The sequence below is a fragment of the Bos indicus x Bos taurus genome, chromosome 19 (genome assembly GCF_003369695.1).
Source record: "Bos indicus x Bos taurus breed Angus x Brahman F1 hybrid chromosome 19, Bos_hybrid_MaternalHap_v2.0, whole genome shotgun sequence".
In the NCBI taxonomy this organism is placed as follows: domain Eukaryota; kingdom Metazoa; phylum Chordata; class Mammalia; order Artiodactyla; family Bovidae; genus Bos; species Bos indicus x Bos taurus.
In genome coordinates this window covers 27,987,737-28,012,752 of record NC_040094.1, presented here as the reverse complement: position 1 = coordinate 28,012,752, position 25,016 = coordinate 27,987,737, and the positions used below count along the sequence as shown (strand labels likewise).

At 54.4% G+C, this 25,016-nt stretch overlaps 5 protein-coding genes across 7 annotated transcripts; 4 read left to right on the top strand and 1 right to left on the bottom strand.

Annotated features, from left to right (window-relative positions):
* Nucleotides 1-600: 600 nt before the first annotated feature.
* CLDN7 (claudin 7) lies at nt 601-3,539 on the top strand. The gene is made up of 5 exons (XM_027519738.1): nt 601-704; nt 958-1,894; nt 2,697-2,861; nt 2,982-3,066; nt 3,154-3,539. Exons 2-5 carry the CDS (start codon nt 1,672-1,674, stop codon nt 3,314-3,316), a joined length of 636 nt encoding a protein of 211 aa, XP_027375539.1. The 5' UTR covers nt 601-704; nt 958-1,671; the 3' UTR covers nt 3,317-3,539.
* Nucleotides 3,540-3,662: 123 nt separating this feature from the next.
* ELP5 (elongator acetyltransferase complex subunit 5) lies at nt 3,663-11,042 on the bottom strand. 2 transcript variants are annotated; one of them, XM_027519734.1, is made up of 9 exons: nt 11,005-11,042; nt 10,666-10,724; nt 9,082-9,142; nt 8,917-8,997; nt 6,708-6,928; nt 5,430-5,611; nt 4,927-5,022; nt 4,681-4,781; nt 3,663-4,048 (listed from the first exon to the last, which is right to left on the bottom strand). In XM_027519734.1, the coding sequence occupies exons 1-9, from the start codon at nt 11,025-11,027 to the stop codon at nt 3,934-3,936; spliced, it is 939 nt and encodes a 312-aa protein (XP_027375535.1). In that variant the 5' UTR covers nt 11,028-11,042; the 3' UTR covers nt 3,663-3,933. The 2 variants fall into 2 exon arrangements, with proteins under 2 accessions (XP_027375535.1, XP_027375536.1); XM_027519735.1 differs by lacking the exons at nt 10,666-10,724; nt 11,005-11,042 and adding an exon at nt 9,299-9,407.
* CTDNEP1 (CTD nuclear envelope phosphatase 1) lies at nt 10,225-16,391 on the top strand. The gene is made up of 8 exons (XM_027519737.1): nt 10,225-10,689; nt 13,523-13,589; nt 13,684-13,802; nt 14,013-14,084; nt 14,503-14,619; nt 14,843-14,954; nt 15,368-15,452; nt 15,743-16,391. The coding sequence occupies exons 1-8, from the start codon at nt 10,588-10,590 to the stop codon at nt 15,801-15,803; spliced, it is 735 nt and encodes a 244-aa protein (XP_027375538.1). The 5' UTR covers nt 10,225-10,587; the 3' UTR covers nt 15,804-16,391.
* A 988-nt stretch (nt 16,392-17,379) lies between these two features.
* Nucleotides 17,380-19,408, top strand: GABARAP (GABA type A receptor-associated protein). Its single transcript, XM_027519739.1, has 4 exons — nt 17,380-17,602; nt 18,137-18,215; nt 18,354-18,472; nt 18,911-19,408. The coding sequence occupies exons 1-4, from the start codon at nt 17,513-17,515 to the stop codon at nt 18,974-18,976; spliced, it is 354 nt and encodes a 117-aa protein (XP_027375540.1). The 5' UTR covers nt 17,380-17,512; the 3' UTR covers nt 18,977-19,408.
* An 885-nt stretch (nt 19,409-20,293) lies between these two features.
* PHF23 (PHD finger protein 23) lies at nt 20,294-24,697 on the top strand. 2 transcript variants are annotated; one of them, XM_027519732.1, is made up of 5 exons: nt 20,294-20,525; nt 22,111-22,142; nt 22,345-22,437; nt 22,977-23,811; nt 23,912-24,693. In XM_027519732.1, exons 1-5 carry the CDS (start codon nt 20,492-20,494, stop codon nt 24,124-24,126), a joined length of 1,209 nt encoding a protein of 402 aa, XP_027375533.1. In that variant the 5' UTR covers nt 20,294-20,491; the 3' UTR covers nt 24,127-24,693. The 2 variants fall into 2 exon arrangements, with proteins under 2 accessions (XP_027375533.1, XP_027375534.1); XM_027519733.1 differs by lacking the exon at nt 20,294-20,525 and adding an exon at nt 21,518-21,540 and having other exon boundaries at nt 23,912-24,697.
* Nucleotides 24,698-25,016: the final 319 nt, after the last annotated feature.

The window sequence follows — 25,016 nt, the reverse complement described above, 5'->3', positions numbered from 1 at the left end:
ACCGGACCATGAGGGAGCAGGGATGTGCTCTCGGGTAGATGCAAAGAAAGGCTACTGGGTGATGCTGGGCTCCAAGGGGGCTGGAGATGGGGTACAAAGGTAGACTAAAAGATGAGGAGTAAAATAGGAAGCGGAAAGGACAGGAAAGGGAGATGATAACAGAGGAGGGAGGGAGGAATGGGTAAGTGGGGGATGCTTGGTGGGATGGGGCAGAACTCAGGGAGAGTGACAGAAGAAACCTGAGGGTGAGGTGGAGGTCTGAGGACTGAATCAAAGGCCACATTAGAGCCAGATGTTCCGGAGGACTGCACGGTGAGAAGGCGGGAGAGGGCACACAGACAGGCAGGTCCAGGCTCCGGATGAGGGTGAGAAACTAGTGCAGGGCTGGGGGAGGAGGAAGAGGGAAAGGTGGAGGGCCGGCTGGAAAAACTCCAAGGGAAGAGAATGGTGGGTGTGGCCAAGACTCTGACCCAGGCCTTACCCTGCTCCCTCCCTTCGCTCGTTTCTGGCCTCAGTGGTTTCTTCTTTCTGCAGCAAGGACACTTGAGGCGGGATGGGACAGTGACAGCGGGGCGGGGGCGGGGCGGGGGGTGCCAAGGGCCCCGCCATTAAGTCACGTCCAGCGGAGATCGGAATAGGGGGCGGAGAAGATGGGTGCTGGGGTACCGCTCCTGGAAGCCAGGTGTCTGGTGAAGGCGACAGCGGTGAGGCGGGGTTGGGCCCTAGGCGGTGGCTCTGGCGGTGGAGACTCTAATTAGGCGGCTGAAGTGGGCAGTTCTGAGGGGTCCCCGGAAGGTGGGGTCAGCGACGAAAGGAAACTGAAGAGAAAAAGAGTAGAACATAGGGTGGGGGCGAAAGTAGGGCGGGATAAAGAGCGAGCGCACAGAGTAGAAGCCGAGAGTCTCTGCGGGAGGGAAGGCGAAGCCAGGGCTAGCCTGGGGCATCTCTCCCGCTCAGCCTCCGCCGCGTTCCTGGCGCACCTATCTGGGAGCGGGGAAGGGACGTCCTTGCGCCCGAGGGACCTTCAGTCCTAGGGGCTTCCGCAGAACTCGGGACTCCGGAGAAGACTCCACCTCCCCCCTCCAGCGGTCCAAGCCCAGCAAGTGAAGAGGCGTGACATGGGGCTCAGGTTTCTTCCTCCTCACCTGAGCCAGGAGGGGTGGGGGCAAGGACTTCCGGCTCAGGTGAGTGTCCCTTCGGTGACGTCAGGTCACCCTCGGCCGCCCCTCGGTCCCTCCCCGCCTCGCGCTCCCGGTGCCCGCGGGGGCGCGCCCCCCGACGCCCTACTTATACTCAGGTGCGCAGCACCTGTCCGCCCGCACCTGCCCGATCACCGCTGAGCGACCTCTAGTTCGCACAGCAGCCTCGGGCCGACAGCCCAGGATACTCTGGGGACTTCCAGCACCCGGAGGCCGCGCCCGTACGGCCCCTCCACCTTTTGTTTGGGAACAGTCGCCGAGCGCCCGAGGGAACCGCCAGGCCTTCGCGGATCGCTTTTGTCGGTCACCAGTCCTGTTCCCTCTGCGGTGAGACTCTCGCCTCGCCGGAGGGGTCGGTTTGTGTTTACTCCGGGGACCAGATTTGCAAGCAGTCGACCAACTTCTTTTTCGCCTCTTTGGGTAACTTAAAAACTCGCCCTCCCGGCGCCCCCCGTCTATTCTGAAGGCGGAAATGGCCAATTCGGGCCTGCAGCTGCTGGGCTTTTCCATGGCTCTGCTGGGCTGGGTGGGCCTGGTGGCATGCACCGCCATCCCGCAGTGGCAGATGAGCTCGTACGCTGGCGACAATATCATCACCGCCCAGGCCATGTACAAGGGGCTGTGGATGGACTGCGTCACGCAGAGCACCGGCATGATGAGCTGCAAAATGTACGACTCGGTGCTCTCCCTGCCGGGTAAGACCGCGGGACCGACGGGGCGGACGCTCCAGAGCCGGGGTCGCGGCGGGGGCTGGGGGCGCGCCTCGAGGCCCCAGGGCCCGACGCGCTGGGTTGCCGGGTAGCGCGGCTGGAGAGGAGTAAGCGGTAGGGCCGAGGTCCTGGGACTGCACGTGAGCGGGTCCGGCTGAGCCCCTTTTCGCCCGCGGACGGGCCTAGTCTCCTGGCCGAGCGGCCAGCGGCCCAAGCCGCTCCCGGTAAGCTGAATCCTGGGGCGCGGCCTTCCCCTACCCCTACCCCGTGGAGGCCAAGGTCTTCGCCATCTCCCGCCCTTTTTTCGGACAAAAGGCGGCGCGGGCTGGAGGCCGCGGGGTTGGGTTAGGGGCCGCTGGGTCGAACCAAGGGCCGAGGAGCCGCGTCTCCTGGGCCGCCGCCTGCGGCTTCTAATCTTATCGGCGATTAGCCGAAGCCACAAACCGTGGCCTCGATAGTGGGGTCAGAGCTGAGAAGAGAGCCGGGGCTGCGGGCGGCGCCGGGGCCGCAGCCACCGCTACCGGGGCTCAGGTCACCACCTCTGTTTTCCTTCGACGTCCCCTTTCACCCTTCCCCCTCCGCGGGGGCAGTTTCATCGAAACCCTGGCGCCCCGGGCGGGCGGATCCTAGAGCCGAGAGGGCGGGGCAGAGCGGGAAGGCCGCGGAGTCGGGAGGGGGCGGGATCCACCAGCTCCAGCCCGGGACTCGGGGACTCGGGGTCTGAAGCGGTCCGAGGGCCGCCCCCGTCATTTCCAACAAGGACGGCATCCTTACCCCTTTTTCGCAGCGGCCTTGCAGGCCACTCGAGCCCTAATGGTGGTCTCCCTGGTGCTGGGCTTCCTGGCCACATTCGTGGCCACAATGGGAATGAAGTGTACAAACTGTGGAGGAGACGACAAAGTGAAGAAGGCCCGGATAGCCATGACGGGAGGCATCATTTTCATCTTGGCAGGTGAGCCACAGGTCCAAGGTGGGGACAAGGGCTCTCTTAACCATCCTGAAGGGGTAAGTGTGGACACAGTGCGGGTTTGGGGGGTGGCTCACAGTACCTGAATCCTCACATTTTCTCCAGGTCTTGCTGCCTTGATAGCTTGCTCCTGGTACGGCCATCAGATTGTCTCAGATTTCTATAACCCATTGGTCCCCATGAATGTTAAGTAAGTATGAGAGCCCTATCTCCTTAAGGGGTCTGGGGTTGGGAGAGGCAGGCCAGGGTTCGTGACTGCAATTCCTTCTCTCCACAGGTATGAATTTGGTCCTGCCATCTTCATTGGCTGGGCAGGGTCTGCTCTGGTCCTCCTGGGAGGTGCGCTGCTCTCTTGCTCCTGTCCTGGGAGTGAGAGCAAAGCTGGATACCGTGCGCCTCGCTCCTACCCTAAGCCCAACTCTGCCAAAGAGTATGTGTGAGTTGGGACGCCCCTGCCCCAACCTGGCAGCCTACAGGCGCCTCCTCATCAAAGGACCTGGGGCAGAGAGCTCAGCTTGTGGGCAGGGTGCCAAGCAAAAGCCTTCGGTCACTCTAGCCCAGCACACCGTGTACAGTCTCCTGGGGGGTTGGGCGGGGGGGGGGGGGGGGGACAAAAAGGGGAGGGTGTGCTTTTTGTACAGTAATAAAAATATGTTTTGGAAAGTAGGCTTTTTTTCCATCTCCTTCAGGGCATCTGCAACGACTCAGGTGCTTGGCTTCCCTCATCCACTCCCAACCTCCAGTCCTGTCCACTTGCGACTCTTGCTTAAATAGCAACCAAAGAACTTTTGCTTTTAATAAAATATAAAAGATTTTATTAGGCTTGGGGGGAGGTGGTGTTCCTATCCTGTCACTTTCTCTTATGCCTCCAGCTCACTTTCTTCTCACTGGAAGATGCTCCCTGGCTCATGGGTCACAGGGCAGGGCCTCCATAGAAACAGGGAACAAAGATGGAGCAGAGACAGGCTAATGCCAACACACACAATTGAAGGACGGTTACGGGCCCATAGTCTTCCTCTTCCCCTCCTACTGCAGTCTAGTCAAATCTCCTAGACAGTCAAACATCTAGGTCATCGTCTGGGTCTTCTTGATCCAGGTCATCATAAGCATCTGGCTCATAGAAGATGTGGCTGGTAGCCTGGCCCAGCCCAGGGCGCAGTAGAGCCTGCTGTCTGAGGAGAGATAAGGGGAGAATTGGTGCTGGGGAGGGTGGGTAATGGGTCATGTCTGGACACCCTCTTTCTGAGTGACAGTCACTCCCTCTCTGGCTTCCATGTCTTCTTGGTCTAAATCCCTTTGTCTGACCTTGTGTAGCACCAACTGGTATAGGGATGGATACTCTTAGACAGCTCTTGCAACACCCTAAGTTCTTAGCAGCTTTAGGGCAAGGATACTGTGTAGTCTTGCTTCACCCACCCACATGCTGGGCACAGAACAAGTGTCTACTAAGCCCTTATTAACCTGCCTCTGGCATACCATCTAGCTTCCTGCCCTCCCACTGCTGCTACCTGGAGATAGGGCCACTTCCCTGGGGTCTGGTCTGGCTCAGCCCAGGTCCAGATTACTTTGGGGACATCAGTGGAGCTGGGACCCAAGGCTCCAATGGAGAGAAAAGAGACATCAAGGCCCTTTGACACTGCTAGGGTTTGGGTGGGTAAAGAGCCACTCCCCAGACCTGACTCTGGAGGTGGACTTCACCCCCTATAAAGTTGAAAAAGTTAATCAACAACCTGCTGTTGCCCAACCTCTTAGGCCCAATGCTGGGCTCAACGCAGGGACCTGGGCACTGAGGCCCCAACCTTACTTTTCTGAGCTGAACTGGAAGGGCAGAGTCAGGCTGTCTTTGGCTTCTCTCTCCTTCTTGGACAGATGAAGGTTAAAAGTCAAATGAGTAGTGGGGTCCACCTGTAGGTACAGAAGAAGCTGCTGCTCTGTGCCATCCCTGGAATCCCTGACCCCACGCCCCCAATGTCTGCAGTTTTTATCCCCTTCTCCTTTATCCAGACCCCAAATTCCATCCCCTTGTTCCCGCCCTGCCTCTCTTAGGTACCGAGGGAGTATGAAGATCTGAGGGGGGCTGGGATTCCAGCAGTGGCTCCACTTGGAGCTCCAAGCTGAAGTCAGGAAGGATGGAGAACCACTGAGTCTGGGGAGAAATAAGAAGAGGGTTAACGAAGTTTTTTCTATCTTACTGAGCAAACCAGAGAACCAGGAGCTGCCACTCCAGCTCCTAGCCACCTATCTGGCTTCTTCCAGCTCGTGCGTTCCACCTCTCAGCCCCTCAAACCTCTCCACAGGGACCACTTTTTGCTTTTTCTCCTCTTCCATTTCCTGGAAGGCAGTGTCTTTTGTTGGTTAAACTTACAGGATGTGAGCTTTCCAGGCTACAAAATAGGGATAATAAAACAATCTACCTCACAAGGCCTCTCACAAAGAAGATAAAATGGGGGAAATGCTACGATGAGGGCCCAGGGAAGTGCTCCAACACATCATCTGTTTTACTGCTCTCCCTCTCTGTCTGACCCCAACCTCCAGTCCCCTGCTTCTCCTAACCTGGAGGGTGGGGCGCTGTCTCGGCCTCCGATAGAGGATGTGAGCCGATGCCTGGCCCATTGTACCGCTCAGGGTCACCTCTGTCTGAGCAAGGCTGCTCAACGCTCCCAAGGGGCCTGGGCCGTGAAGCTCTTCATGCAGCAGGCCCAGCACACGCACCTGCTCACCTGGGAGGGTATCACCTGTAGAGGGACAAGAAATGTGGTGTACTAAGGGCAGTAGGGAGCATTCCAGGGATGCTTGGGATCAAACAGTGAAGAGGAAAAAAAAGGCCCACATCAGAGGCCCACATCTTCTCAGAACTCTGCCCAGATCCTGACTGACCTCAGTCAGTTTCACCACCCTGCTCTGACTTCTGTCAGGCCTCACCTTAATACACATTCTTATTCCAGCATATATCGAACCAAGGCACTGCTCTGACCTCAATCCTCAGGAGCGCCCCAAGGCCTCCAGGAAGGAACTCAACACTTTCAATGTTTGTTCTCCACTTGCTTTCAGCCTCATCTCTTGTACACTGAACTACCTGCAGTGTCTGGAACTTGCCAAAAATCCCAGTCGGTGCCTTAGATCCCCTCCCATCTTCCCTCTCTTTTTAGCTGCGTTTAGTGTAACGCTCTACACTAGAGACTTGCATTTTTAGGTTGAACTGTATGAAATTCCTAACATCTGATCATATCTGACCTATAAAAACAACAGTAAGTGGTTTATCCTAATACTATAAACTCCATCCTCCCTTGACTTTTACAGAGGAAACTGAAGCACTGTCAGACCAAACACCTGTGTACTGAGCTGGGTATCTGACTCTAAAGCCCATCCTAGGACCCATTGTACTTTAGGGCTACTCCCAGAGCTATCAGCTGGACAAATTGGCCTGGCTGACCCTTTGCTCTTCAAGACATTCCTTCCTTAAGGTACTCTGTACACGTTCCTTTATCATCACAGTCCTTATCAGACTATTCAGTAAATTGCTTGTTTACTAGTCTGTACCCTTTATGGGACTTTGAGCTCCTGGAAGGCAAGGACCCAACACAGTGTATGTATATATTTAACATTTGTTGAATGAATGAATGAGAGGAAAAAAAAAAAAAAACCCACAAACTTGGAAAAGAAAAAAAGAGTGATTGATAGCATTATGAAACAATCAAGAAATAGAATAAAGATGAAGTGATGGAAGAAGTCCCAACTGGAGATCCCTGATATGTTTCTTGTTAGGGTGGAAAGGGGCACATGGTTGGCAGGGTGAATATATGAGGGGAAGAAACAAATGAGGAGCCTCACCAGGGCAGGAGTCCTGACGGCTCAGAGCATGCAGGGTCTGGCAGAGTATGGGGCAGGGAAGGTGATGCAGCAACCAGCTGAGGGAATCAAGAGCAATGGTGGCAGGGCCAGAACCTGTCCTCTTGTCCAGGGCCCTTAAGGCTTCCAGGGGCCCGCCAGGAAGGGCTTTCCCAGGTTTTGACCAGCTGAGAGGGTCTCTGAAGAGATCATGGTAAACCAGCCTATAAACAGAAAATAAAAGGCATGATTATACTGCTCCCCTGCTCCCGCCATCTCCAACTTTGGCTTCTGATCTTTGTGGTTCTGTTTCCTTGATTTTCACTAATATTTTAAACATCAGTGAAAAGGTGTTTTTTTAAAAACTGAAAAGTAGAATATAGTGATTGACAGCACAGACTTTGGTGTCAAACAGTCCTGAGCTCCAAGCTTGGTTCTACTTGCCCAAAGTCACCTAATACATTACTTCATCTAAGACTCAGTTTCTTCACTTATAAAACAGGAATACCAACCTTCTGACATTTAGCACAGTGCTTGACAAGTAGTAAACACTTGATAAATGTTAACTATCATCATTATCAAATATTTCCTGAGTGGTGCCTAAAATTTATCATTCTCTGAATGGATCAAGAGGAAGGCGAGGACCTGAGACATGGTTCCTGTCTGTGGAACAGCTTAGAGAAGATCAAGAACCAAGTCTTGTCATACTAACTACAGACAGAATAACAATTCAGGAAAAGAAACTGGCATGGACTAGAAATCCTGGGAAAGCTTCACAGTGGCAGAACTTGTTCCCAGACACCTCCTTTGTATCTTCTGCCTCTCTTAAGAATGTCATCTTTACAGCATCATGTCTACTCTAACATTTGATACAAAACTTGGGCAGGTGTAAACTACCATTATCCAGCTAACTATGCAGACCAGGAAATAATTTTTCTTAACCAGCCAACATAGGTTCAGGGACCTCCTGATCTGGATACTTTCCTCTGCCCCACATCAGTCTGTAAGTCCTGGAAGGTGTACCTGCTGACATCCTTTTACATTTGTCCCAAACTCTCCACCCTGCCTTAAGCCAGGACTGTCTCCTTCTACCATTCTCTGAGATTTCATTGGAATACAAATCCTGTCTACTTCAATCACTGCGCTAATCTAGCACAGTTCCTGGTTCACAACTAGCTCTTAACCAGCACTTCTACATCTGAGAGAACCTGCATTTTTGCAAAACCCTTCCCACTTGGGTCTCCCTAAGTCCAGGCCCGGCCCCCCCCACCCCCCGCCTCCAGCCCAACCCATTCTCCACAGTGTGGTCTTTCTAACAGGTGTGATGTTATCACTCTCGCATCTCCCATGAACAGGTATGGCTTCCATGTTGTTGTTTAGTCACTAAGTGGTGTCCGACTCCTTTGTGACTCCATGGACTGTAGCCCACCATGCTCCTCTGTCCACGGGATTTCCAGGCAGGAGTACTAGAGTGGGCTGCCATTTCCTTCTCCAGGGGATCTTCCCGACCGAGGGATTGGACCACGGCTTCTGCCACATCTCCTGGACAGTAGGCAGAGTCGTTACCTCTGAGCCACCAGGGAAGCCGAATGCCTTCCATATCTCCCCAATTATGCATAAATTGTTCCTTCTGCTCTTGGGGAAAATCCCTATGTAGCCTGCAGTTAGTGCTGACGTACGTTGATCACTAGACTCTGATTAACTCAAAAGGCAAAACGTGTTTATTCTTATTCTCCAGGGCAGTCTCTAATGCTAGCCTGTACTGTCGGCCTTTTATTACTCTATTCCTTTCATCTTCTGTAGTCCCTGTTTTGGATTCTCCAGATACTACTCTTCATCATTCCACGTACTAATTCCTACCTTCTTTGAAAGACCCATTTCCATTCAATGAATTGTCGACTAGGCTTTAAGCTTCTCTGGTGGCTCAGATGGTAAAGAACTGACCTGAAAGCAGGAGACCTGGGTTCGATCCCTGGGTGGGGAAGATCCTCTGGAGAAGTGAATGGCAACCCACTCCAGTATTCTTGTCTGGGAAAATCCCATGGACAGAGGAGCTTGGGCTACAGTCCACGGGGTCGCAAAGGGTCGGACACGACTGGGCAACTGACACTTTCACACTACTACATATCAGGTTTTTTCCCTGTTGCTGGAACGGAAATTCCTCAGCAACATTAGTCGCAATCCAATTAAATTTTTTCCAATTTGTACTTACCGGTTGTTGATACTGGAGTCAAAACCTTCACGAAACTCTTCTTCGCTCACTTCACAGCCCAGGACGTGGACTTGCTCCCCACTGAGGCAGAGATGAGGGGGACTGTCAGAGTGGGACCCAGGCTCCCTTATCGGATGGAACGGCGAGACGCTGCGGGATACTCACCACAACGCAGATTTCTTGACAAGCGCCTTCAGGAGACTACGCCCCTCCCACTCCACGGAGTCTGGAAAGAGCGAATAACAAACAGCCTGAGAATACTGAGGTTTTCGCATTCACGAAGTAGTCGAGACCTCCATCCCTGGCTTGTGACCTATGGCCCTTCCTCTCCACTTCCGCCCTTTGAACCCTGTTCCGAAGCGCCTGTGCCTTCGACCCTCACCCCGAAGCAGCACCAGGCCACCAAGAGCCAACAGCGACTCCAACATTCCCAAAATGCGTCCCGTCCCTCTTCGGACGCCCTCTGATGGCGTCACTGCCTATTGCCCCGCCCCCTCCACATGAACGGGGCGGGGCATCCACGATCCCTCCCACCACTAAGACCTGGTATAGTCTGGAGTGAGAGATGATTAGGTTCACTACCCCAGGAAGGCTCACGGGGAATAGTGCCTCTTGAGTGCTGGTACACACACGTAGGGACGACGCCCCTCTCTACAATTTTACCGTGACTGGGGCGGAAAGAGCCGTTGGGGCAGTTGTCCGTGGGAGGGGGAGGTGGCCGCGCGAGCCCTTCCGACGGTGTGAGCCTCGGGGACAAGTGACGTCACTCCGCTCAGCCCGTGCAATTCCAGGCGGGCCTGCTTTGCTCCAGGCCCCGCCCCCGCGCACGCGCAATATTGGGGCCTGGTTCGGAACACGCCCCACCTTCCTTATCCCCACCCCCATAGACTGAGTAGGGGGAACTTTAGTCCAGGTGAAGCGAATACACGTCACCACCGGAAGTAGTGTCAGAGGGGAAGAGGAGGGGGGAAGAAAGGAGGAGGGAGCCCTTTGGGCGGTAAAATGGCGCCTGTCAGAGTGGGAAATCCAGCTGCAGAGGCTGCAGCCCCGCTCCCCAGCGGTTGAGGCGCCCCTGACCTCGGGGAGGGGGAGGCCACTCTGGTCCAGCCATCTGCGTCCTTCGGCTCCCCCTCCCCTTCTTCCTGGGTCCTCGGCTCACCCGGCCCGTTCGCCACCGCCTCCGCGGCCCTTCGCGCGCCGCTGCCCCCGCCCGCCCCTTTCCCGCGGGCAGCCCCCTAGCGCGCCTGCGCAGCGGGCCACCCTCCGCTTCCCTCCTTCCCCTCCCCCTCCCTTCTCCCTCCCTCCCTTCTCCCTAGCCCCCTCCCCCACAGCCCCCTCCCCCAATTCTCCATCCCCTTCCCTCCTGGTCTCGGAGGACCCCACTGTAGCCCGACCTGCCTCGGCCCGCAACCTCGGCGAAGCCGTCAGTGCCACTCCCCGCCCATGTGGGCCCCCGCGGGCTGCCCACGCCTGTCCCCCAGCTCCCCGTTCCGCTGGGCTTTCCCCTCGTCGTGGGTGGCTTTGTGAGCCGCCCGCTCCGTGCCCCTCTCTGCAGCCTCTTCTGCCACTCGGGGCCCCCGTTCCCCCTCCCGGTGGCGGGGGGCTGCCCCCGGGGGGCTGGCGGAGCTGGGCCGCGGGGGCCCCGGGGCCGGCGGTGCCGGGGTCATCGGGATGATGAGGACGCAGTGTCTGCTGGGGCTGCGCACGTTCGTGGCCTTCGCCGCCAAGCTCTGGAGCTTCTTCATTTACCTTTTGAGGAGGCAGATCCGCACGGTGAGCCTTGGGTGGGCGCTGGTGGTGGTGGGGACCTGTGTCAGCGGTGATCAAGGGTTTTCGGTAAGTGTCGGGCCTCGGTTTGGGCCTAGGAACCGAGTCTTGGCGGCAGCTTCTACCGCTAGAGAATTAGAGCACCAGTAGCTGGGCATGAGGTGGGATGGGAAAAAGGAAGACCCTTGCGGTAGAACCGAGATGGTGGAGGGGGGCTAGACGGTAAAAGGATTTGGCAGTTCTTGGGGGCCAGGGTGGTGGGTGGGGCGCTCTTTAAGAAAGCTGAAGTTGTTGCTAAAGAAACCAAGAGGCGGGGAACACCTGTTTGATGGCAGCAGATCCATCGATGTGGGTTAGTCAAAGACCCTCCTATTATTTGGAATCCCCGTGTGTATTTGGTCTTAAGACAAGGAATATACCGGCTCCTGTGCCAAGGGTGGGGGTGGATGGGAGGGCGTATGTGACAAACAAGAATGGGAACTTAGGAAAAGCCCTGGGTGTGCAGGAGAAGCCCCTGCGGTTCATATTAAGGGAACTCTTCCCAAAAGGTCCTGAAAACCTAGTTCATAGTGTGAGTGAATATTTAGGCTTATCAAGACTCTGGGATTGAAAAACGCATAAAAATGCGTTTATGATGGTCATCTTTAGTTGCAGAAGGGAGCACATTAAAGTTTGAGTGTCCTCATCAGAAGACGGTGCTTGTCAGTTGTAAAGACTTCAATCTGAGGGCATGCTTGTTTTTTCCAGGAGACCCCAGCGTTGTGAGGGATATTGTGGGGAGTGTATCTCTGGGTTCCCTCGCCCATAGCTTTTCTCCAAGGTCAAAGCTCCTTAGGCTAACATAATTTAATAAATGTGCTGTGTATTCTCATCCCCATGGGGGAGAATTCACTGAAGGAGGCTGGGGAGGACTCAGGGAGTTGGGGTGTCGAGACTCTCCAGTCTGTACTCTGGAATAACTCAGTAAAACTGGAAGAAATAAAATCTGGTAGGGGCTGCCTAGGTCAAATTTCCAGACAGCCCTGAGTGGTAGTGTGGAATGGGCCTGGCCTTGGCTTCAGTGTCTCCTTTATCAGTCTACTTTCACTTTTTGATTTAGGTTGAGGATTGTTTCTGGGTGGTCATGGTTGTAGGCAGGGCTATTTCCCTAAGACAAGGGTTAGGAACTACGAAGAATCTGAGGTCAGAGATGCTGAGATGTGTGTGTGGCTAGCTCCTGGGGTTTTCCTTCCTTGTTAGGTGCTGTTTTCTCTTCCTGGCCTTGCAGAGAGCATCCCCCTTGCTTCCCCTTCTTTTAGGGGAGAAAATAGCAGTTTTACGGGTGCAGACATGTGCACCAGCCCACCTAGAGACAGGTTCCTTGACCCCACAGCCTTTTGTGTTCCTTTCCTTCCTTCCATTCTGGTTTCTGCCCCCGCCCCCTTTCTGGCAGATGCTTAGAGCATTCCCTACATGCCCAGCATGTGCAACCCGAGATAGCAGGACAGGACACCCGAGCTGTTGTGGCCCTCATCGGCAGCCCTTCGAGAAAAGAAGGGCAGATGCCTTGGGATTAGGGGGAGAGGGCCCTTTGGTCTGCAAGTGGGGAGCCTGGTTCTGGTGAGGTTTGGAGCCTAGGGATGGACTGTGCTTAGAAGAAAAGGGCAGAGGAGGGAATCACCAAGCTCTGCATGCGAGAGACCTGAGTGTTGGAAACAGCAGCCTCTAGAGAGACGGAGAAGCTGGAAGGCCAGGCTGGTGACATCCTTGTCCCTTCCTCACCTCCCACTCACAGCCCTTCACTCTGGCCTTCTCGATGCTCTATCAGTCTGCGTGGTGAGTGGGGCTTTCCAGTATTCTCTGCCTTGCCCTGGGTACCAGGATAAGGAGGCTGTTCAGAGGGCTGAGGTTCTCTGCAGCTTGTGACTTGGCTAGTAGAGACAGAAATGGACAGGTGGCTGGTTAAAATAGGCCTGGTGGCCCCCAGCCAGAGGAACTTAGCTGACCTGACAACCCCTGGATTCCCTCATCCTCTCTTCCCCTTAGTGACCCAAGAACCTCCCCTCCTGATACCTACCCTCTGTCCACTAAGGATTCTGAGGCGCTCAGCTCCCAACATGAGGTGATGGGAGTTGTGACAAAGAATTTTTGAGGTGGAGGTAGGCAGGGCCATGCCTTTCCACGTAGCAGGATAATATCGTGGATAACAGGACAGATTCTTGGGTCAGACTGCAAGGGTACAATCGTGGCTCCACCATTTCATTGATTCTAGTGTTGAGTGACCACCCTTGCAATAGTGTTCTAGGAATACAGCCATTATCAAGACAAAAATCCATGCTTTCATGGTCTTCATTCTTACTGGAGGGGCAAACCACTAATTCCTAGCTGTGTGGTCTTAGGTTATTTAACTTCTCTCAGCCTTGGTTTCTGCATCCTTAAAACATGGGTGATATTGTTATAATTATTATTAGGGTTGTTTTGAGGATTTCATCAGTCAGTTCAGTTCAGTTGCTCAGTCGTGTCCGACTCTTTGTGACCCAAATAACCCTAAATTATACCATGCCCAATTTATAGGGGCTTTCCTTGTGGCTCAGCTGGTAAAGAATCCGCCTGCAACACTGGAGACCTGGGTTCAATCCCTGGGTTGGGAAGATCCCCTGGAGAAATGAAAGGCTATCCACTCCAGTATTCTGGCCTAGAGAATTTCATGGACTATACCCATGGGGTCGCAAAGAGTTGGATATAATTGAGTGACTTTCACTTCACTTCAATTTTTAATAAATGTTTAGCATGTGCTTCCTATGGTTAGTGGGGAAGATTTCCTTGTCTAGGGTTTAACCCTCTCTCTTACTCTTCCCAGGTAATTCAGTACCAAACTGTTCGATATGACATCCTTCCCTTATCTCCTGTGTCCCGGAATCGGCTAAGTGAGTATGCTGGCTGGGAGGAACCCTAGGTGAGGTTGGGTTCAAGGTCTTGGCTGGAGGTAGGTTGATGTTACCCCTTCCCCTTGTGGTTCAGGCCAGGTGAAGAGGAAGATCCTGGTGCTGGATCTGGATGAGACACTTATTCACTCCCATCATGATGGGGTCCTGAGGCCCACAGTCCGGCCTGGAACGCCTCCTGACTTCATTCTCAAGGTATGTGGGAGTGGGAAGTGATGGAATAACTTGTGTCTGTAATTCTGCTCAGATTCTTTCCCAATCCCAGAATATCTCGTCCCTGGCCTCGTCCTTGGGCCCTGGGGCAGCCTGCAAAAGGGGAGCAAGCAGTGGGAGGATAGGGGGTGTCCTTGAGGCCTGGGTGGAGGTGCTTAGGATTTCTCCCAGCCCTGCTATGTTCCTCCACAGGTGGTAATAGACAAACATCCCGTCCGGTTTTTTGTACATAAGAGGCCCCATGTGGATTTCTTCTTGGAAGTGGTGAGTGCAGAAGCTGAAGGCAGTTCTGGGAGAAAGGAATGGTTTTAGGGCTCTGGGAATGTAGAGGATTTGGAGGAATTAAGGAATCAGGAGAAATGGGCAGGGGCAGTTTTGGAGAGGGGAGGTTGTTGGATGGTCGGAGAATGGCTTTCCATAGTTAGGGTTCATTTATTGTGCTGATGCAATTCTATTTTTTCATGGCCTTCCTGCTCTCTTGTTCTTGCATCTCTGAATCTTAAGTGGGTATGATGCCTAAAACTTGGAGTCTGAGGACAGTTTCAAAATTTTGTGTCCTCAGAGACATTCAGTGTAGCTGAAAAGCCTGAAGGTCTACACTGGAATCTTAGTAAAAGGGAACTATATGTCCAAATGAACAATCACCTCTTCTGACAGCTTCCTCTTCTCCAATCTATTTCAGGTGAGCCAGTGGTACGAGTTGGTGGTGTTCACAGCAAGCATGGAGATTTATGGCTCTGCTGTGGCAGATAAACTGGATAATAGCAGAAGCATTCTCAAGAGGAGATACTACAGACAAGTAAGGGACTAGAATCTAAGCCTAAGAATGAGGCTGGGGAGGCAGGCCATCAAGGAGGGACTTCAGTTTGAGGCAACTGCCCAGGAATGGGACCTTAAGGGTGTGTGTGGGGGTACTACATAATCCCCTTTTGTGGGAACTGGCTGCCTGTGGGCATTGTTGGGATTGGGGGAGCAATCACAGAGGGCGAGTCTTTTGATGCCCAGACCACCCTGCCTTCCAGCACTGCACTTTGGAATTGGGCAGCTACATCAAGGACCTCTCTGTGGTCCACAGTGACCTCTCCAGCATTGTGATCCTGGATAACTCCCCAGGGGCTTACAGGAGCCATCCAGGTAAGGGAGAAGGCAGTGAGTCTGGCAGGACTAGAAAGTGGTTCTAAGGAGGTATTTTGAATGCATGGGGCTGGGATTCCCTGGTTTACAGTAGGTCAGGATGCAAGCTGTTTTTCTTTCATATGAGAGTGTTCCCTGCCTCCCCCCCAATATCTGTTTCATAAATCAGATTTTTCACATCAAATTTGATTTAGGTAAGACACAAGGCGGAAATTTGACTAGAAGCCTTACCCTAGTATGAGAAATGGGGATTAAAATTTAATTTTGTTTTGGAAGATAAATACAGATTTTACTTGGCTCATTGAGTTTGGGAGGGAGGTTATGTATTTTAAAGTAACCACCCCCAAATAAAAGGGAATACACCCTTTCTCTCTTGAACCCTTTATTCTCATGTGCCTTTTCACCCACCCTAGACAATGCCATCCCCATCAAATCCTGGTTCAGTGATCCCAGTGATACCGCCCTTCTCAACCTGCTTCCAATGCTGGATGCCCTCAGGTAAGGGAAGCTAGACACTTAGATTTCTGAGAAGAGTGGTAGGGGATCCCAAGAAGGAATAAAAGTTTGTCCTGTTTTACTTCCTTATCTCTTTTCCCTAAGAATATAATTTTTGAACCTAGGTCTTAAGAAAACTCACCTTTAGCATTGGGTTTTGGGCAAACTGAACCTCAGTCTCATGAGAAAATGGTGGTTCTTTCTGTCCCACGTCTTCGGTGAGGCTGCTTTACACTAGTGTGAGGAGGCTGTCCCCATGAGGACTCTACCAATGCAAGTTATTGTCGTCCCAGGTTCACCGCTGATGTTCGTTCTGTGCTGAGCCGAAACCTTCACCAACATAGGCTCTGGTGACAGCTGCTCCCCCTCCACCTGAGTTGGGGTGGGGGGGAAGGGGAGGGTGAGCCCTCGGGATGCCGTCTGATGCCCTGTCCAACGGTGAGGACTGCCTGGGCAGGGTCTGCCCCTCCCACCCCTCTGCCCTGGGAGCCTTGCACTCCCTACGGAGTCTGGATGGACACAAGGGCCAGATTCTGAAGCAGCCTCACTCTAACTTCGTGTTCGCACTCCTGGAAACCCCAGACTGGGACATAAGCGGAGACCTAGGAGAGCCGCAACAGTGTCTGGTGGAGAGATATGACTGGCCAGAGTGAGAGAGACATTCGGTAATCCGGGAGGCTCAAAAGAGAAGCCAAGCCAGCTTTGTTGTGATTTGATTTTTTAAAAACTCTTGTACAAAACTGATCTAATTCTTCACTCCAAGGGCTGGGCTGTGGGTGGGAAACTGGGATTTTGGGCCACTGGACTTCCCCAGACTTGTCCCCTCCCTTACTTTCCCTCTATTTGCCCTTCCTCCTAGATTCCCTCAGATCTGTAACCAGCTTTCTCTCTCTTTTTTCCTTTCCTCTCTTTTAAACCATGCATTATAACTTTGAAACCAAAGCTGCCCTAGGTCCTTCTCTGGGGTTTGGGAAAATGAGGGAGGGGTTTTTGTTCACATCCACCCTGTCCACTAGGCAGAGAGAGAAGAGCCTGCTGTAGACCCTAAGGGTAGGGGGAAGGGTCTTAGCGACAGGATGGGCACCCTGTGTCCCGAGAGAACCTGAGCGTCAGTGCAGTAGGACGAAATATTAAAGGAGTAGAAACCTCGACGACAAGAAAGGCTGGGCTTCGTCTGGAAGACTGGCATGTACTAGCTAAGCAGGCGCTTCCTTCGAGCGGCGGACTCCCCAGCCCCTGGCTGGCCCGGCCCCACGTCCCCACCTCCCCGCGGCCCTCCTCCCCAAGCCCAAGCCGGCTCTACTTCCTCGCGCCCGCCACGTGACGCTCCGCCCTTTGAGATCACATGATTTTCACGGACACACAGCAGCAGTGTTCTTCCGCGCTGACGTAGTCCTTACCTTTCAGACCTCCTCTCCAGTCCCTTTGGTCCACTCATTACTGGAAGTTAAGCGCCCAGTGCGTCTCTCTAAACACAGGTTTTGTTTTTGCCCTCCTTTATTTCCGGAGACCTCTTCCTCCACTTGGGTACTACTTTGTTTTGGTGTCAACGGCCGCCTTCAGCGTACCAACAGATTTCGTGAATAGCTATCCATGTAATTATCTGCTTTTCCTCTGCATTACTTCCGAAAAGAGCTTTCGGAGAGCCAAGTCTCAAACTACGATTACCATCTTTTAAGCCCTTTTCATCGTTACCTCCCTGAGGGGAAAGTCGGGAAATGGATTTTCAGTTATTTCCGACGATAGCAAAAGGCAACCATCTTTCCTACGCCGCCTGCGTAATTTACAAATTGATTCCAAAGCGATTACGCTGACGGCGTGAGAGAGGAGGTCAGTAGGTGGTGCTACGCTACTGGCGTTAGGGCAGTTACGCCAGTGGCGTAACATAGCAGCCTGGGAGGCCCCTGTTGGCCGGGGGCGGGGTTGGTGAATAGGGAAGTGGCGCAAGTCCGGGGATCGCTCCGCTGAATCCGCCCGCGCGTTGCTGCCGTCGCCGCCGCCCCCTGTCCCGGCCCCCCCCGGGTTCCCTCAGCCCAGCCCGGTCCAGCCCGGTTCCCGGGAGGATGAAGTTCGTGTATAAAGAGGAGCATCCGTTCGAGAAGCGTCGCTCTGAGGGCGAAAAGATCCGAAAGAAATACCCGGACCGGGTCCCGGTGAGGACAGTAGCCAGGGCCGAGGGCGCGGGGCGCTGGCGCTGACGCCACAGCTTGGGCTTGAGTCCGGGACCTACAGCGCAGGCATCAGTCTGCCGGTTGTGGCGGCGTTGGGAACGAGCCCCAAGCCGCTGTTTCTGGGACCGGAGGTGAAAGGAATGGGGTACCAACAGAGCTGAAAGTGAGGAGATGTAGACTCGAGAGACCTTGGGGTTCGTGTGGGAGGCTGTGGGGCGTTTGACAGTTTGAGCTTCACAGAGGGTTTTTGAAACTGAAGCTCTGGTTGGCCCGAATAAGTCATTCTCGTCTGATTAACATAATTGTTTTTATGACTCCGTATTCAGGGATCCTGGATGTTTAGGTGAATTAGAGTCAGTGGGGTCAGAATTCTTATTCAGGGCTGCGCCGCATGTTAAGAGACAAAGAGAAATGAGTCTGGGGTACGTGTGGGTGCTAGGAATGTTGAGTTGTTGACAGGTGGAGCTGTGTGTCTGTGTACCTAGTGTCTGCTAATTTTTATCTTCTCTTTAACAGGTAATAGTAGAAAAGGCTCCTAAAGCTCGGATAGGAGACCTGGACAAAAAGAAATACCTGGTGCCTTCTGATCTTACAGGTGGGAACCGGACACAGTACCCAGATTTGTTTCCTGGGGGCGGGAGTGCAGTCTCTGATGGAGGAGACTCCCCATAGCAGGTGTTCTTTTGAGGGTATTTGTTATCTCTGACTTTATCAGGCCTTGTATCTTTGGCAGTTGGTCAGTTCTACTTCTTAATCCGGAAGCGAATTCATCTCCGAGCAGAGGATGCCTTGTTTTTCTTCGTCAACAACGTCATTCCGCCCACCAGTGCCACGATGGGTCAGCTGTACCAGGTATGGTGCCTGGGAAGTAGAGGAGGCTTTGGGGAGGAGTTGGAAGAGCTTGAGAGGCAGAAAGTTTGAAGTCAGCAGTTCTTGGACCAGCTGGCTTACTTAGCTCTCAATTTTATATTTACCCTTAAGATTTCTGCATCGTTCTGGGTTAGGGATTTGGACAGGGCAGTGAGCCAGAGTAACTGCTGTGGTCCAGACTCCCCTCCAGCCACTCCGTGTTCCAAGGCAGTAGAGAACAGTTTGAGATCTTATTGTCCAAGACTGTGGATAGGATAATACTGCCCAGCACTTATGGTCTGGAGCAAGTGAGAGAGTCAAAGTACTGGTATTTGGGGTCTTCAAAAAGAATGGTTGTGGAAGAAAATGTCCCAGTGGTGGGTGGTTCAAGTAACTAAAGCTCAGATGCCTGAATGCTGTTATTTTCTATCTTTATCCCAGGAACACCATGAAGAAGACTTCTTTCTATACATTGCCTACAGTGATGAAAGTGTCTACGGTCTGTGAAGCTGCTGCCCCTAAAGTGGGGGGTTCCCATTCTACAAAGAGAGAGGTGGCCCCCCTTCCTTGACCTACTCCTCCTTGAGGTTCAAACACCACCTCCCTTCTTCAGGACCTGCACTTCCTAATGTTTGAGACTCTCCTATAGACCCTCTTAACACAAGGGTTAATGGGGGAGATGGCCTCTAATACCTCCCCTTTCTTTCTTCCCCTTTCTTTATCACCTTTCCCATTCTGCTTTAGACTTCTTGATTGTCAATCTCTGTCACATCTGGTAATTGTTTTGGTTTCTGTTCCCTTTCTAACTGCCCAAGGGGCTCAGAGCCCCAACAATCCTTTCTTTTCACTACCTTCTTTTTGGGGGTAGATGGAAGGGACTGAAATTGTGGGGGAAGGTAGGAGGCACATCAATAAAGAGGAAACCACCACCAAGCTGAACTGGATTTTTTCTTTGTGTTGTTCCCCTCCCCCTTTTGTTCTCCTCTTCAAGTGGTGGGGAAAGAGTAGGTTAGAGGTAATAGTATATTTTGGTTTGTTCTGCGTATGTTGGGCTTTTCCTTGTGTATATAAAGAGAGTGCTTTTGTTGTGATGGATGGAATACTGAATATCATTTCATGAAAGTTCAGTTGTATATACGTGTATATGGATTGGGTCCTGAGGTTATTAAAGTTTTTTACAGTGGGTTCCTGTGGATAAAGTTTGAAAGCACCTGCTTCAGATAAAATATCCAACTGTGTCATAAGTTTTTGGATTAAGGAAGAGATTTTCGAGTATGGGAGCTAGTGAAAGGACTCCGTCCTCAGATGTATGTCGCTTTGCCAGGCTTTGTGCCGGCGTGAGGGATCCAGTGGAGTAGAATCCAAGGGAGGGAGACAACTGGGAGGAGGGAGCCATTATCACCAGGAGAACTTCATCTCCCAGCAGCCTTCCTCTGTCTGGCCGGAAGTGGGGTGGTCCCCGCGGGGATATAAAGCCGCAGAATTGAGGCAGTATGGTGGCCGAGAGTTCTAATCCCTTCTTCCCGTTCTTTCTTAGCTCCGCCTAGCCTACATTTCCCAGGAGCCTGCGCGCACTCTTCCTCCCTCCCCTCTGCTCCCAATCTCCCCGCCACTCCCCGGGGGAGGAGAGCAGTTTAGTGCGCCTGCGCTAGTCCGTGGTTTGCTGGGAAATGAAGTTCCGGATGCTTATACAGACCCCGTCACGCTCACCGCGGACTGACTACAATCCCCTTGATGCATTGCGCGTTAGCGCCCGCGAAGGGAGGGGGAGAGAGGAGGAGGGAGGGTGGAGAGGAGGAGGGAGCAGGCGGCCGGCGGCGCGGGGGGAGGGGGCCCGGTCCGGGAGTGCGGGAGGCTGTGGTAGAGGGAGGTGGCGGCAGCGGCTAGCGGACTCGAGTCACAACCGAGCCGAAACAGACACCTCTGTGGAGCGAGGCAGTAGGAGCACCGAGCACCGGAGGCGGCACCGGGATCCCCGGCTCAGGGGAGGGGGGCGCCGAACCGGGAGGAGGGTAGGGGGCGATGCTGGAAGCCATGGCGGAGCCCAGTCCCGAAGGTGAGCTCTCGACCGGCACAGGGCGCTGAGCCGGCGGGGGGCGGGTGAGGAATCTATTGGCAAACTTGGAGGTCGAGCCCCGGAGCCCAGCAGGGGAGCGCGGGGAGGGGGTCGGGGGCCTGCCCCTGAAGGTGGGAGAGTGACGAGTTGAGAGACCTTGGAGGAAAGAGGAGTGCGAGACTGGGCCGGGGATAGTTGGAGATTAGACGCTGTGTGTGTGTAGAGGGGGTGGGGTGGGATGGGGAGTGGGAGCTGGAAACCAGAGCTTCGAGGGTTAGGGGCCGAAAGGGCCTCCGGCAGGTTGGGGCCCTAGAACCGAGAGGTTAGGGGAATCTGGGAGCCGGAGAGTTGTTGAGGAGGGAGGATGTAGGAGAGGATTGAGTGAGGAGCTCGGTAGTTCGCCGAGGTGGGGGAGTTTGTGGCGGTGGTGCCGGAGCTCCCGGTAGTTGCCGCCGGAGGTAGCCCGGTGATTGTTGGAGGGGTGGGCAGATAGTTGTGGGGAGACGAGGGGGCCTGGGCATTGTCTGCGGTAGAGGGACTTATGCCGGTGGTAGCTGTGGGGAGAGGGAGCCGGGGAGCGACGAGAACAGGGTAGTTTTGGGGGCGGTGGGGCGGGGTGGGGGTTTAAGGCCGGCGAGTTGCGCCGGAGGGGGGGTTTGGTCGGCGAGGGTTAGAGCCTGGGAGTTGCGATGGGTGAGGGGGGCAACGGCGGCGGCAGCTGGGGTTGCTGGGCAGGCAGAGTAGCTGGGGTGGGGGCTAGAGTTTAGGGGTCCGTAGTCTAGTGACTTGGTGGCGAGTCCGGGGGCGGAGGGGGGGCGGCGGCCGAAGAGAGCTCGGAACTGGGCCTGGGGGCCCGGCGGGGAGCCCGAGGAGCTTGAGACGGGGAGGGGCCAAAGCCCCGGATGGGGGCGGAGGGACGCCGAAATTGTGGGGAGCGCGGCATGGGGGGGCAGGTGGGGCCGCGTCCGGGTGAGAGCTCTCTGGTCTGTCCCGGCCGCGAAGTGGCGTTGGATGTGTGAGCCCGTGTGTGTTTGGGGGTGGGGGGGGGTGAGGGGCGCGCCGGGCCTCGTGCTCGAGTAGAAGGGGCCGGAGGGCGGGGAGCGGTTCGGCGTGGTCATCCTGGACCCTGGGGGCCGGCGGGCGGCGTGTGCGGGCGCGGAGGGCCTGGGGCGGTAGAGCGCGGCGGGGTGGGAACTCGGGGCACTGAGCGCGTGTGAAGGACAGGGGCAGGCGGCAGCCCGGGCTCGGTCCAGGGAGCGGTATGGCGGGGTGGGGCGCGGAGAGAGCCGAGGAGCTCGGAGTCTAGAGAAACCGTGAGTTGGGGGGGGGGGGGGGGGCGGGGCGCTAGGCCTCCGGTGTGGGGGGGGGGAGGGGAGCGCTATAGCGAGGCCTGAGAGGGCGCCGCGCCCAGGCTCCGCCCCTCGTGGGGCGGAAGGGGGAGCAGGGGCGGGCCCAGCGCCGCTGGGGGCTTGCTCGCCTGGCTGAAGGACCTGGGAGTGGAGGGGGTTCACTTGGGACCGCGAAGGTTGAGAGGTGAGGTTTCACACCGACTCTTGCCTTGACTCAGCTTTTATTGCTTTTACAGATCCACCTCCGACCCTTAAACCAGAGACTCAGGTGAGGGTTTCCCATTCCTTTGCAGCCCAATATTACTGCAGCAACCCCCCCCCCCACCACACCGCCCTCCGCCCTCCCCCCTTCCCCCCCCCCCCCGCCCCGGCCTCTCCTCTCTCCCTCCACCTTTTCCTGATTCCTCACTACTCTGGGGACTGTGCCTTTGGAGATGTCCCTCTTAAACTCTGTGATTTTCTTTTTTCAGCCACCGGAGAAACGTCGGAGAACAATTGAGGATTTCAACAAATTTTGCAGTTTTGTTTTGGCCTATGCAGGTTACATCCCCCCTAGCAAGGAGGTAGGGACAGAAGGACAACTGACTGGAGGGTGGTGTCCTAGGACTGTAGAGGAGCTCTTGAGCTTATGAGACTTTGTTACTTTATATACAAAGCCTCGAAATTACATGTGAAAGACTTAAGGAAATGGAAATTCTGGTGGGAGAACTAGTATCTGGGGTGGGAGTGGGATTAATAGATAGGTGGCTTGAGTGCAGTGAATGGTTTTGGGGTGTTCTTAATGGAAGGTTCTCTGGGATAAGTGTTAGGAAGCTGGAGATAGTAACAAGTGAAGCACAGAAACAGCTGAAGAAATACTGCTCTGGTCTAAGGGACGCAGTGTTGTGAAGGCAGTGGGTGTTGGGGAGATGGTGAGAATTTGAGGGCAGAGGTAACATGGATGTGTTCAAGAGGAGATGCTGCGGAGAATTGGGATGGTGATAAGTTTTCTGAATACAGTGAGATTTGGTGGTTTTGGAAGGATATTTTCGTCTGTTTGGTATGTTGAGGGGCCAAAATAAGGCTGGGCCCCCTCTGACCCTGGTCTTTTCTGTCCTTTAAGGAAAGTGACTGGCCAGCCTCTGGCTCCAGCTCTCCATTGCGAGGTGAGAGTGCGGCAGATAGCGATGGCTGGGACTCAGCCCCCTCAGATCTCAGAACCATCCAGACCTTTGTTAAGAAAGCAAAGTCATCCAAGAGAAGGGCGGCTCAAGCAGGTCCCACCCAGCCAGGACCCCCAAGGTCCACTTTCCCGCGTCTGCAGGCCCCTGACAGTGCTACTCTGCTGGAGAAGATGAAACTCAAGGACTCTCTCTTTGATATAGATGGGCCCAAAATGGCATCTCCACTGTCCCCCACGTCCCTGACACATGCCTCCCGGCCCCCTGCTGCTCTCACCCCAGTGCCCCTTTCCCAGGGGGACCTCTCCCAGCCTCCTCGAAAGAAGGACCGAAAGAACCGAAAGTTGGGGCCAGGAGGGGCGACAGGCTTTGGGGTACTCCGGAGGCCCCGCCCAGCCCCTGGGGATGGGGAAAAGAGGTCTCGAATCAAGAAGAGCAAGAAGCGGAAGTTGAAAAAAGCAGAGCGAGGGGATAGGCTCCCACCTCCTGGGCCTCCCCGGGCACCCCCCAGCGATACAGACTCTGAAGAGGAGGAGGAGGAAGAGGAGGAGGAGGAGGAGGAAGAGATGGCAGCGATGGTAGGAGGGGAAGCCCCAGCCCCTGTGCTACCAACACCTGAGGCTCCTAGACCCCCTGCCACAGTGCACCCCGAAGGAGCCCCTCCCACTGACGGTGAAAGCAAGGAGGTGGGCAGCACTGAAACAAGCCAAGATGGAGATGCCAGCTCCAGTGAAGGCGAGATGCGGGTCATGGATGAGGACATCATGGTAGAATCAGGTGAGAAATTTGGGGCTGCCCAGGGGCAGCTGGGTTGATGGGTCTTGGGGTAGTGTGGATCCAAGAACTCAGAACACCAAACATACCTTCTTTTTCCCAGGTGATGATTCATGGGATCTGATCACGTGTTACTGCCGAAAGCCCTTTGCAGGCCGGCCCATGATTGAGTGCAGCCTGTGTGGGACGTGGATCCACCTCTCCTGTGCTAAGATTAAGAAGACCAATGTCCCTGATTTCTTTTACTGCCAGAAATGCAAGGAACTGCGGCCAGAGGCCCGGCGATTAGGGGGGCCTCCGAAATCTGGAGAGCCCTGACACATGCCATCTCCAGGCTGGAACTTCAAATGGAAATGTGACTTGGGAACTGAGCCTCAGGGTCATCATGTCCCCTGAAGCTGGGATGTTGTCCCATTTCGAGGCAGAAATTCCCAAGGGAAACTGGTTTGGAAATGAGTGGTTTTCCTACCCAACCTTTCCTTCCCACCTTGTGGACTTGAACTTGGACCCATTGCAGTTGCGGGTGGGAGGCTCTCTGGGTCCCTAGACACTTAAACTGTCCCTGCCACTGCTCAGTTTCTGGGCCAGGGTTAGAACTGGGATGGAGTGGGACAGTTGTCTATAAAACTCTAGTGTAAATATAGCAGTCCCCTCCCTCATCTTTTCTTCTATCTCACTCCCCATTTATTCTACACCGGTTGTATTTTTAATTTAGGACTTCCCCTTTTGAGCGTGGCAGCTCAGAGGTGGAGTGCCAACCAGAGCTTGGCCAAGGGAGGAAGGAAAACAGAAAGGTGACGATTCCTCACCTCTTTTGTTTTTAATACTGGCCAGCTGTTTGTACAGACAGCCTGCGTGTTGTAAATAAAGCAGAGTGGGCTCTTCTGTGTTTATAGCCCTCACTGACTGCCGTGCTGGGGAGGGAGGTTTTGGAAAAGCTGGCTGGAGGTGGAGCTGAAACCCACCTCTCTACTAAAAATGACCTGACTGCGCCTTTCCCACCAACACTATGACCTCAATTCAGTTGGCTTTGCCCCGCCTCATCCCCAGTCCAGGACCACCCCCCTCCCCCAATTCCCACCCAAACCTCCCACACGCGCGCTCCAACGCATGAAAGTTGCTTGGAGCTCCCTGCCGCAGCAGATAAAGTGGGCAGGCATTGCTTGCTTGCCCCCTGAGGGCAGAGCCCAGGCTGGTCAGAGTAGTCG